The sequence below is a fragment of the Trachypithecus francoisi genome, unplaced genomic scaffold, assembly GCF_009764315.1.
Source record: "Trachypithecus francoisi isolate TF-2019V2 unplaced genomic scaffold, Tfra_2.0 Contig01676, whole genome shotgun sequence".
Lineage (NCBI taxonomy): Eukaryota > Metazoa > Chordata > Mammalia > Primates > Cercopithecidae > Trachypithecus > Trachypithecus francoisi.
Window position 1 is genome coordinate 895547 of NW_022681448.1, and position 13370 is coordinate 908916.

The 13370-nt window shown below is 40.8% G+C and overlaps 1 protein-coding gene across 1 annotated transcript in view; it reads right to left on the bottom strand.

Moving 5' to 3' along the window:
• Positions 1–309: 309 nt before the first annotated feature.
• FGF9 (fibroblast growth factor 9) overlaps positions 310–13370 on the bottom strand; it is a 32903-nt gene continuing 19842 nt past the window's right edge. The window contains exon 3 of the mRNA XM_033196930.1: positions 310–3088. Within this exon, the coding sequence (XP_033052821.1) occupies positions 2843–3088 (246 nt within the window). The 3' untranslated portion in view covers positions 310–2842. The remainder of the gene's footprint in view (positions 3089–13370) is intronic.

Consider the following 13370-nt stretch of genomic DNA (forward strand, 5'->3'; position numbering starts at 1 on the left):
TCGCGTGACAGATGGGAAAGTTGTTCAGTCCATGCTCGGTAAGTCTTTGACCACAGTGCAAGTGTTGGCACCAACAAGACAGTGGTTTGGCTATCGAAGCATGTGTTTGTGAAACCAGAACCCCCATTCCACAGTGGCTCAGGGATGCCATTCACTGGGCTTTGGGCCTCTTAAGACAAGAACTGGATGCAAACCCATGAGCTGGGGATGACTCACTCTACCGCCCAACAAACAATGCCCACGTCGAAACCCTGAGCCATCCACTCTCCCGGTTCGACTATTTACATAAATCGCATGAGTCAATATTTATTTATTTACAGACCATTACAGTTTATTGTATCAATTGCCAAAAGCATATAACAATTTGCTTGTCTTAAAAAAAAAAAAAAAAGTACCAAAACAAAATTAACTCCAAAAGTAGACATTAAAGTAGCATTTTCTAGGAATGCATGAAGATTTTAGTCCTTTTCACAATTTTCTTTCTTTTAGGTCGATTAAGGTCTCATGCTACTTTTAAGACTACTTTTGGCTGTCACCTAAAATCAGTTTTTTCAGTGCTACATAGTATACTTATGATATCCTAGAAACTTGATTCTTCCCTGTGGTCAAATGTTTAATATTTTTCAGCCAAAAAAAAAAAATGCCTTTTGGAAAAACTAAAGCCTGAATATGTGCACATTTTAGCAGCAGCAAAGGGTTAAATAATAAATAAGAATAACTACTTTTTGGAATTAAATGCAGTTTCTGTTTAGAAAGGAAAAAAAAAAACAAGAAAATAAATGAAGAGGACATTCTGAGCTTTATCATAAATCAACTATTTTACATTGCTTCTGTCCCCTCCCCCTAAAATATCTCTTAATTCCAAATATTAGACTTAGATTTTCCGTAATGCACATCAGCAGGAGGGCACTGCCATGTACTCCAACTTGGACCACAGAAAGGCAAGACATCGTCACAACAGTAAGTCATGCGCTTCTAGCTCATAACAGCTGTCACTCACCAGTGACACACTTTTATTTTTCATAGAGAATGTGCATCAGAAAAAAACAAAGTTGGAATAGTAAATTTTAAAATTAGTTCCATAAATCCCAACACATGTTTAAACTGTCACTTTCCACTTCTCAACACACCTGGCTAGAAAGTGTCATATGTAGACGAGAATTTGTTATCAATTCCTTTTTTCTTAAATATTGCTTTAAGAATTTGGCTCTTTTCTCCTTAGTATATAGTAAGAAATAGTCTCGCTTGCCCAAGGGCAAGTTCCAAAATTATTGCTACTAAAGAAATATGTATTCTTATGCTTTCCAGCATAAAATGTTATAAAAGCCTTGTAAAAGATATTCTATATAGTAACACCCCCGCTAAAAAAATTGAGCGCTTGTGGAGACCATTTTAAAAAACAAAACACAGTCAACAAGTGTAATACTTTCCCCCTCATTGTCATTATTGATAACGATTTATTAGTTTCATTTTGCAAGTTTTACTAAGGGTGCTGTTACCACGTAATTAGGACAGTTCACACTGAAAGCCACGTTCTCTAAAAGATGTTACAATGACCCCTACGATCCTTCTATAATTTCATATTTGATAGCCAAGGGAACCAAAACATGTTTATAAGTATGATCCTGTTAATCTGATTCTTACGTCTTAAAAAAAATAGTCTGCACTTTTTTTTCCTTTTTTGAGAATTCTAAATCAATACAATGTTTGATGTTAATACTGTCACTCTGGAGATCGGCTAAAATAAAAGCATAGTTATTATTTAGCTTTGGTATATTCTGCGATAAGATTTGAACAAGTAAGACATATACCAACCCTCATATTTTCCAACCATGAAGCTACAACAGTGGAGTCACTTATGAGAGAGGAAATATTGCAGACACAGAATCAAAGTTTGAGACCCAGTTTATCTTTAATCCTCTGGGATAAGCTATGAAACAAGCAGTCTGAAGAGTGAATACTCAGTGTCATGAGCGATGTGCATAAGTTTACAATAATACGGGCACAAAAGAGATTGTCGCCTTTAGTACATTAGGGTCATCAGAGTTTCTCATATCCATGCACCATTATATCTACTTGCATGAATTTACCACAGGTTCATAGCAGACTTTGCCATTTAATGCTTACAGAGCCTAAAGCTTCCAAAATGCCTATCTGGCCTGTACATGTTTCATTAAAAATAAACTCTATATAATAAATAAATATATAAAATAAATAAAATGTTGCCTTTGGAATTTCTATAAATAAATTTAACTTTTTTTTTCTTTTTTCTTTTTTCTTTTTTCTTTTTTTTCCTTTTTTTTTTTTTTTTTTAACTAAGAGGTCTTTGCTTTAAGTTCACTGGGATGATACCAGTGAGAATGAACTGAAAGTCTTTTAAGTAAGACTGCACCCTCGCGCAGGCCACCAGCCAGAATCCTGATAAGTCGAAGTATGACAGCTGTACTGATATAGGATGAAGTACAACTGATCAGAAATGTAAAAGCGTGTCTATTTCCAGCATGCATCAGGCCGCAGTCCTTTCGCCCTCGCACCGCCCGCATCTCCCGCTACACACACACACACACACACACACACACACTCTCCTAGCACTCAGTCTCTCTCTCTCCTCTTCTCCCATGATAAATCAAGCAAGTGGCCCTAGGCAGCCCTCCAGGAGGAGCCTTTAAGTGCAGAACAAAATCAGCATGTTCCCATCCAAGCCTCCATCATACATTATGCATGCGACAAAGTTTGGCAACAGTGGAGTGATGTGATGGCACAGCTAATCAATAAGAACCCACCGCGTGAAACCTTTATAGTGGTTACTTTTTTAAGGGCTCAAGTGAAGAAAATGTCTTTGTCAACTTTGGCTTAGAATATCCTTATACAGTTCAGGTACTTTGTCCGGGTCCACTGGTCTAGGTAAAAAATGTGTGAATTTCTGGTGCCGTTTAGTCCTAGTCCCTTCTCTCGGAGTCCCATCTTTATTTAATGCAACATAGTATCGCCTTCCAGTGTCCACGTGCTTATATAGGTTTGATGAGTACGTATTATACCAGTTTTCTTCGAACTGTTCTCTGAATACACACTCTTGGGTTAGTTTTTCCTGTAAAAAGAAAAAGAGGGAGAACATCAGGAAAAATAGCTAATGCATGCTGGGCTTAATACCTAGGTGATGGATTGACAGGTGCAAACCACCTTGGCACACATTTACTTATTAACAAACCTGCACGTCCTGCACGTGTACCCCAGAACTAAAAATTAAAGTTTTTTAAAGAAGATAACTATGTTGCAAAATTAGCTACATTCAATATTAAAAGTAACATTCCATTGCTACACAACATAACCCCCATGAGAAAATACTGATGTTTTAGCCCATTTTACCCATTTTAATGCATTTCGCAAAAACTGCCTAACCCTACAAATGTAACTACATTCTAATCTCTAACTCATAATGACTAAAGCGAAAGAGTCTAAACATTTTCTAGTTAAACTGTTGCATATACAATCATTTGAGTCAAATGCAAGAAACACCTAATGGGATGCGTTGTTCCCATTTTTCCTAGAGCAGCTATGTGGCGACCACACTGAGAGACAGCCTGTGCCCGCGGCAAGGCTCAGATAACGGCTTTAACACCAGTATATATTTTATAAAGTACCTGCTGCAGAGATCAACATTAGCAACATGACCAGTGATGTCAGATATTTTCTGCCCTTTTTAAAAGCAGCATTTACTTACTACTCTCTGAGTGGTTTTTAAACTTCGTTCAGTGTGTAGCAGAATCACCTGAGATGCCTTTTCAAGATGCAGATTTCTGAGTCCCAAACCTTTCAAAGTCTGATTCAGCAATTCTCAAAATATGCATTTGTAACAGGCCCCTGGGAGAATTCTAATGCAGAATCCTAATTCTCAGTCTACATTTCAAAACATAATGCCTCTATCACGACTGAGTGAGTTTTCCTGAATCCAAAGTAAAAGCAAATATCCTGGCCTTCCTTTCCCTTGAATTTAGATAGAAGAGATCCCTAACTAAAAAAGCTACATTCTCAGGTTCACAGATACCAAGAAGAAACGTGCACTGACCCAGATCAGAAAGTTTCTGCATCTTCCCAGATGGACTGTACCTCCTCTTCTTGAGCTTTATGAAAGCTGGGGTCCAGCTGAACCCCACAACCTAGGGCTCCTGGGGTTGCAAGACTCATGGGCAGTAACAACAAAAATAACACACACCCACACACCACATCCCAAAGCCATGAACACACCCCGGCAAAGATGTGTGCATCGAAGCTGGCCTCTAGAGAAATATGGTGACAGGACTTACTGGCCTTTTTGCTCGTCCCACTGTTCAAATGAAACTTTTAAAATCAGTATCTTTAGTGTTTAAAACAGTAAACATGAAAATAACTTGTTAGAAATAGTTTCTTTTCTCTTACCTACCTGGTGCTGTATATAAATAAGAAAACAAATAAGCAACTACAGATAAGGGCATTCATTTCTGTCATGCAGACCCAGGGGACAGACAGTAAACTTTGTACGTCACCAAAATACAGACGTTCTCTTTCCACGTATGTAGCTAAGGATACAATTTAATACAATGAATTCACAGGTATCCGTTGGGTAGAATCCATCATCCCCAACTCCTTACAGAGTAGTCAGGAGAGCAAAGGAGAGGACAAAGGGAGAGAATTGGACAAAATCAATCACTAGCCCATTGTGAGGCCACCTTCTCTGGGTCCCTTCTCTAATCCAAAGGCTTAAACCACACTCACGAGGTTGTGAGAGCTGGCACTTCCTGACAGGTGCTTTTCTACGTGTTTGGAAGCACTGAGTAGGTTTTTTCAGCAAAATACTATCTCACTGGTCAAGTTTTGCTAAGTGAGCTGAAATGGGGGGACGCAGAAAGGAAAAACAATGCGTCGGGCAAGGACAAAAAGGACGGGGAAACTTTAGATCCCTGGTGCTGGGTTCACAGGGACAGAATGAATCACAGAAACCAAACCCACCCCAGACTGGACGACTCTCATCTGAGGGTGGCCGGGAGCAGCGGCTCTACCCCACAGGAGGGCTGCACGGGAGAGAGGCACCCCTGCACCCTCCTCTGCACACCAGCCTAGCGGGGTGCTCTCCTGGGGAAACTCAACCTCCTCCTACGCTGGGGAGATGGGGCGGAATGTGACTTCCCTCTCATCTCTATTGAAACTGATCAAAGTTTAAGTGTGTTAAAGACATTAATGGCTATTTTAGTCCTTACTTCCATTTGCATAATAGTCTCCTCACAGGCAAGATCATTCCTGGCTAAAAATAGCTGGTTTCGGTTTGCTGTAATTAAGTGAAATTTCTAAACAAGTATGTGCATTTATTTTATCATTAATAAAATAGACCGAAAGATGGGACTGGATGAGCCTTTAGCTCTACAAGGGACAAGAAAAAGGAATTCAAAGTACCCTTTCTTTTTTGCAGCAGGAAAGCACATCACCTACAAATACTATGAAATTAAACTTTATTTTAAATGTAGAACACTTCCTCCTCCTTTCTGAGCCATGAGTGAGGTGCTAGCATGTATTTCCTCTGCATACATAGCATACCCATAGCACAGTGGTTTTTCTTGGATCAGAAACAGATACACAAAAATCCCAGCAGAAGATAATGAGTTTAGGTGACGGGAAAGCCTGACTTTGGAGTGAGAAGCCTGCTCCTATCCCAGCTTCACCGTCACTAGCTGCAGGGCTTTACAACTGGTTCTCTCACCTCTCCAAGTCTCAGTAACCTCACCTTTAAAACAGGTTAGTAATAAGTGTCTTGAGGCAGGGCTGTGACACAGATCCAACCAGAGAGCAGTGCTGAACACCGAGGGAGCTCCCAGGCAACAACAGTGTTGTTAATATCACAATAACATCTCAACATCTTAGAACCTGAATAAACCTTAGAAAACAGCAAATGCAACTCTTCCAGTTAAATACATGGGACAGCAAGGCCCAGATGTGAAGCAATTTGCACCTGGTCTGTGCCACAGGATCTTGTTATTATGTAATGAAGCCATCAGACCAAGAAGTTTCCGGGAGCCCTACCTAGCACAGCCACCACACTCTTGGGACCAGGCCCTTCCACTTTTCACTTTTCAATAAGCATAGTAAAAAGAGTCCTGAGTGTCTCTCTATTTCCAAATGTAATTTTTGTATAATTCTACTTATCTGCAGGAGGAATAAGTGGAGAGGGCAAGAGAACAGCAATCATGAACAAAATTCCACAGTGGTAGAGGTATCACTCTCTAAGAATGAAATACGAAATTGTTTTCAGTGCTAAGAAAAGATTCTCATTTTATTACATTTTTAAAGAATATGGAAACCCCCCTTTTAAAAAAGTAAATATGCTAAGAAATTGAAATGACCTTTTCACTGCCAGTTAACACTGCCTTATTTTCCCAGCAGGCTATTAGAGCATCGTTCACACACACACACACACATAACTTAGAAAATAAAGCGAATTATTCCATTTAAAACAGTATAATTGGCCAGGCACAGCAGCTCATGCCTGTAACCCCAGCACTTTGGAAGGCCCAGGCAGAAATATCACTTGAGGCCAGGAGTTCAAACCAGCCTGGGGAACACAGTGAGTCCCTATCTCTACAAAACAAAACATTAGCTGGGCATGGTGGTGCGCACCTGTAGTTCAAGCTACGCAGGAGGCTGAGGCAGGAGGGTCACTTGAGATGAGGCTGCAGTGAACTGTGATTATGACACTGCACTATAGCCTGGGCAACAGAGTGAGAACCTGTCTCTACAAATCAAACAAAAGAAAAACAGTAAAATCTATAGCCAGCATTTTTTGTGATGGCTGAGTCCAATTCCAGTTGTCTCATACACATGAGGGTTATACAACTTCAGTCCACAAGTTAAATGAGATTGTGCAAACATGACATTGCAAAACCACTGGTACATTTAAGCTCCTGCAATTACACCAATTATGCCACACAGATCAGTTTAGATCCCTTAAAAATTAAAATTATCATGAAAAGTTATAAAGATTGTGTTACTCGTCTAAATCACACATGTGCTTTTAAATAATTTCTTCCTCTTATTGGGGATTATGCCAATGTGTGATTTTTGTTTTAGAATGAGTAGCAAGATCTACAGAAATAATCTCTTTATGATCACACTTCAGTACTTAGCGATACAATATTTAGTTGAGGTGAAAATATTTATGCTATGTATTTCTACTCCACAATCATTTTTCTAAATAAAAAATAAGTACATGAATGCAAATTTGGATAGCAAAAAATATTAACCTGTATTCTTATATAGATGTGCGGATGAAGGGAAGGGGCGGGGGAGGGCGTGTCTGCCTTCAAATAAACTATACACTCTAGAATTATAGAACACAGATGTTTTAAAACTCACCACATGTTTCTAATGCAGACAGTTTATAGAGTATTCCACTATAAAGTGATCAATTCTTGTTTTATTGTATTTCCATGTTTTAATTTTTTTTTAGATTATTTAACTATAGCTGTTTATGGCATACCTATCTTTGAACTGTTGGATTATATCACTAGGCTTGGGTGGAGAATGTGGATTTAATTCAAACGTCTACTAAAGTCCATGCTTTGGAACAAAATCTGGTGAACGTTAGCAACTATGGCAACCTCTTTTCATTTTATATCATCAAATTCCAAGCGATGGGAAAAACTGAAATTAAAACTTCAAAACTTTTACCAATCCTGTTAAAACCAAAGTATGAGATAATAATGCAAAAATTATAGTACAGCCCAGAGAATGCTTAGGAATGTTATAAGACATAAACTTATACAGACACTATTTAAAAATATGAGACAATTTGAAAATGTGTAATCCACATGGGCAACATGATGCTCAGTTCGTATCTATGCCCACTTAAAACATGAAGCCAGAGTTGGTTCAAAAGTCAAGACTTAGTAATAGTGATTGAAAACGTATAGACTTCTGCCATGCTGTTATTTTAAAACATAATTTCCATATTAATAAACATATGGTGCCGTTTTGTCCACATGGTTGCATTTATTCTACTCAATGGGCCGCTTAGACTACTTGCTGCCATGTTGTAAACTACTACAACACATCAACTTACGATCAGTAACTGTACAGACACTGACTTCGCTGCAGAGGTCCCAAACATTTCATAAGTTAATGACTTCAGTGTAATCATTCATTCTCATATCTACTGTTTATTATAGTCATGATATCTTAAACCTCCCTTAACCACAATTACTCGTACAGATGTACTCTTCCTCATTAATAATCTAGCAGTAAAGCCTTAATGGGAGTTGTTGCAAGGATCAGGGTGATTAAATAGAATGACTAAAGGACCATTAAGAAGCAGCCAGGTCTCTTCACTCTTCTCTCATGGGAGAAGTCCCCAGCTAGACAGAAAGCAACCGACACAGAGACACTAGGCAAGAGGGCACTATTTATTTCATGAGAAGCTCCGACCCAGACCCAACCCAATATGGCTCACCTTAAGCCAGTTTTCCAAAACCTCTAAATTCCCCAGTATTCCAGACGGGCCTGCTTTTATATCCACATTCCTGGCCATCAAAATTGCCACCAGAATTGTGGGACCAATTGAATCAGTTGTGTCTGGTCCACATACACAAAATGAATCAAGTAGGCAGGCCATTTTGCATTTTGTCTCACCAAAGTATATAGGAAACTAAGAATTCCTAAATTCTCTCCACTCCTCCTCCACCTAAAATACAAAAGGAAAACAGAAAAGACCCTTTCCCAGAAGCTGCTCACATCAGTATTTGGGAACTCAGTGATAGGGGTCCCAGGCTGAATCTAGTCACACACACACAAACACACACACACACACACGTGCACACACATCTTCAGTGCTGCATGCTCACCAACCATGTGGTACCTAGTCTGCTGCCAAGGACAGAACCTGCCAAATACACCACAGAACAAACCAGACGGTTGAGAGGTCTTCCTTGGAAGCTGCCTGTAAAAATGAATGTTTGTTTAGCAAATCATATTAGCTCATAAACTTTTAACACATGTTCAGAGGGGTATTCCCACAGAGGAAAGAAAGTCTTGCTCAGGGAATAACAGAATTCAAATTTTCAAAGTGTAATATTTACTTTGAGAAGCATTTTTGCTGGTGTTAATGTTTAGCCAATGTACATTTAATCATTCTATAAACAAACCTACAGGAAAAATTCATCAAATTTAACACCTTACAACACCAAGTTGAAAAAAAAAAAAAAAAATCACGTGTAACATTTTTCCCCCATAGACTAGTGTCTGGTAAGAGTAGTAATATAATTCAATGATCACTTAAAATGCACATCGAAGATAAGCAAAAGCTGAAAATACCTCAAATTAAATACTACTCTGTAAAAGCTGAGAGTTGAATGCCCTTGAAGGATCAGACTGGCAGACAACGGAGGAGAAATGGAAAGCTAAAAGGCTAAGAGGTAAAATTACAGAAATAAGGATTCAAGAAAGACATTCTACAAAGACAACTGACTGCATCTACTTTGTTCCCATGATAATCATGGGAGATACTGGAGGAGGCAGAATTTTTTTTAATGTACCAGACTTTCTATGATAGAGAAAGCAGACTAAATTCAGCACATGATTTGTAGAAATAAAATGACAGAAAATGAAAGATTAACAAATACAATGACAGCATAAGCTTAAAGACAGATTTTGAAAACCTAAAAGATGCACAGAGTGTCCCTAGTAGAGGCACGCTGACCTTCCAGCGACACACACACCCAATCCGGTAACTGTGGGTGAGCTGATTAACATTCCCGGGGCTCCATTTTCTCCTCTGTAAAAATGAAGAAATTGGACTACGATTTCTAAGGTCCCTGTAAGTCTACGATTCTAGCGATTCAGTCTTGGAAACATCAAAATGTGGAAAGCGAAGTTATCCACAGTAACTCTGGAAGGATGTATTGAACAGGAAATGAAAGAAGAGACTCCAGTGCAGTTGGAAAACAGGGAAAGAAACCAAAAGAAATGACTGCATCACTGCCCACGGCAGCAGGGAGGGGGCAGAGGGTAGAAAGCACAGACTGAGTTCATGCTTCCAGAAGCCGGCAGAGAATGAGATTGCTGTTTCAAGGAGGAAGGGACAGGGAAGAAGACAGCCACTTTGGCCCCAGGGGCTCTCCTTCTCTTCCCTGGGAGACCACTGGAAGGATCCAGTCCCCGAAGGCAACGCTGCTTCCTTGCACTGTGGGGCCTGCCACATCCTCTTCCCAATGTTGGCCTCAATAGACAGGGCTCGTTCATGAACTGTCTGCTTGACCAATAAACTCTACATCATGAACTGCCCAAAGAGAACCTACTGGGAAAAAAAAGTCAAATCCTGTAAGAAAACAAAAAGTTAGCAATGTCATAGGACGCTCAAATCTGGGTGAGCAGCTGGACATGAGCATAAGGCAGAGAAAACGCACCCTGAAGATCAATGATGCCAGAGATCCCTGGGCACTATGTATTTCTATGTGGCTCTTGAATTTCTCAGACACCCACAGCAGATGCCCATGTCCCCTCAGCACCACCATGTCCACCTCATACCCACAGAGAAGTCCTAAGCAAGAATGCAAGGGAGATGACGCCGTCCCTGGCACCCTCCCCATTCCTTGGGCCCCAACTCCTAGCCCCCAGTATACTCAGGTCCGCCTCGATTTCTCAGGAAATCAATCCTTATGCTGACCCCACCTTTTGACAGATTAATAGAAATGGCCCTTCCCCTCCTCAAGACTGCGGTAGGCTATTTCTAATTCTCTCAAGGATAAGGTGACCTGACCATCTGGTCGTGCCATTCCTCCAAGACACCAAATGAATATGCTGACATGGACCATTTTAAAACTTGTGCCTTAACCCTAAGAGACCGTCTCTGATGACAGCATTTTGGGTGCTATGGCAGCCTGTGAGTTCACCATTTAAAAAATAATAAGTATAATCACAAAGTAAACAAACCCCTCATAAATTTCTTTAATTGAGCAGATAAAATAATCATGAGCAGCATATGAAACTAAAGTATGTAAAATTAATCTTGGTAAATAAGGCTTTATTGTGGACATTTTAACATATAATTTGAGGAATGTCAAGTTTTGATCTGAAGGAAATTTTTTATTTCTCTTCGGAGGCCGTGTCTTGGGTCTTAATTTCAGAATTCAAACTCACAAGAAACAGTGTCAGTGTGTGTCTCGCCTGAGTACGGCATTTCCGTCACCACCACACGCTTGGGAGCCCGAGCCTATGCTGAGCAGACACAAAAGCCAAGCACTACATGAGCCACTTTGTAGGCGTCATCTTCTCTAATCCTCACAGCCCAGCTACGAAGTGTCTATCGTTAGCCCGTTCTATGGCCTCAGCTCAGAAAGAGCGAGAAGATTGCCCACGGCTACAGGGTCAGTGAGCCACAAAGTGGCGATTCCGGGGCCTGCGCTTCCACTAACCAGGCTTCATCTCCAAGTTGTAACTGGTCAGCATGCAAGTGCAGACTAGAGTCTCCCATCACAACACTGCAGAATGAAAATCAGCTTGAAAGAGACAGAGAAAAAAGCCAAAAGAATACAAGCCAAGTCAACACAACCAGAAGAAAAGTATCTGAAACACAGAAATTCACATGGAAAATGAAAGAAGCGGGAAACAGGAAGGGAGGAAGCAAAGTGGGGAGTGAGACAGAAAGGAAGAGAATAGGAGAACCTAAAGCTGAGAGCAGACAGCTGATTATGTGCGAGCACACAACGCGACATGGCCGCTAAACAGGCAAAAATAATTCGGGGCTACAGCAAAACAATCACGCTACATACCATGGGGACAGGCATGTCTTTGCTTTGACCCTGGCAAGTCTGTTCTTAGAAGACGGCATTGAGCTTGGCGCACTTCATTACACAGAAGCAGCAAACTTCAACAGAGATTGCAATGAAGAATTACCAAGAAAAAAAAATTCAAAGGGAATCAGCCAATGTCAGGATTGTAAGCATTTACAGACAGCCTGAAGAAAGACAGCTCTGAGCGTGGCTCTCACACTTAGCACCATAACCTTTTAGTCCTTGGGGGAAGCCCTCTGCAACACGGGTGTCAGGGATGCAGACATTTTTCTCAGCCGGTTGTCACAGTGCCACTGAGGCACACCAGGCCAGCAGGCTGACAGATGATGTTTCTGTGCAAGTTCAAGTCAGTCCACGGTGAGGGGGATTAAGAAGGGGTGAGGCGACCAGGCCGCTGCCAAAGCTGGCCCAGGACAGTGGTTCCCACTCCACTTTGTAAGGATGGAGGGCATCTCTCGGGCCAGGACGCTCGACAACCCCAGAGGAGCTGCTGATGCTGACAGGGGAGGACTCTCCAAATGTCAGCAAAGATGCCTCTGGTAGCAACTAGGATAAACAGAAGCAGAGACAAGATGAGACAGATGAGGCAGGGACAGAGGAAGGAGCACAGAATCTAGGGACATCCAGAATCCTCCATGTTTCTAAACCCTGTAGCAAAGGTGCCTTCTTGGCTGAAAAGCTTTCTCTACTGAGAACACCTGCCTGTTTGTCTCCATCTCCTCTGTGAATAATCCTGACATTCTCTCCTACTCCCAGAATGAAGCTCCCTCCTGCAAGCTCTCCAAGCCCCTTCTGTTTGTAATTCTAACATTCATCACACCAAATTATAATTCTTGGTTTACATGTCTGACTCCCTCAACGAAGTGGCAAGTTCTTCCTGAATAAGTTCTAAGATCACCCACACGAGGAAGTACATTTGCATTTGTAGGTACAGCTGATTCTCCTTACTTGAGGTAGTTAAGTTCTATAAACTCTCCTACAATACTGAATCATTGCTCCTGGGGGAAATACAAAGTTGGGTTTCCGTGAGCCTCTGGTCATAACATTTTTGTCAGCCAACAGATACATAACCTTGTTTTATGTGTGTTTCTGTTGAACGATACCTCATTTAATATCTGTTGCTGATTAATTAACATCAAACTCACAACGAATGGCTTCTCTAACACACATATTTGCTCCTTAAGCCGCATCACAGCCTTCTTGCACTTAGCAACACTCGACCGCACTTCAGCACCACACTAAGAATGTTTTCTACAGCAAAATCACCAACAAAAGGCACAAAACGTGACACATGGCACTAAACAGATCCCAAAAAGGACCCTTGCTTCCAGCAGAGCTGAGACAAGGAGAACAGTGTCTTCTTCAACCTCAGCTAGGAGCGTGTGCATGGATGCTACTCACATTTTTTGCCCATGTCCATAAATAACCATGAAAGTCAGACAAATATTGATTTGGGGGTTACAAGCAAGTTTTAGTAAGTAGGCGAATTAAAAAAAAACAGAATCTGTGAACAATGAGGATCAACGTATTTCCAGCACCTACCAAAGCACTCAGCATGCA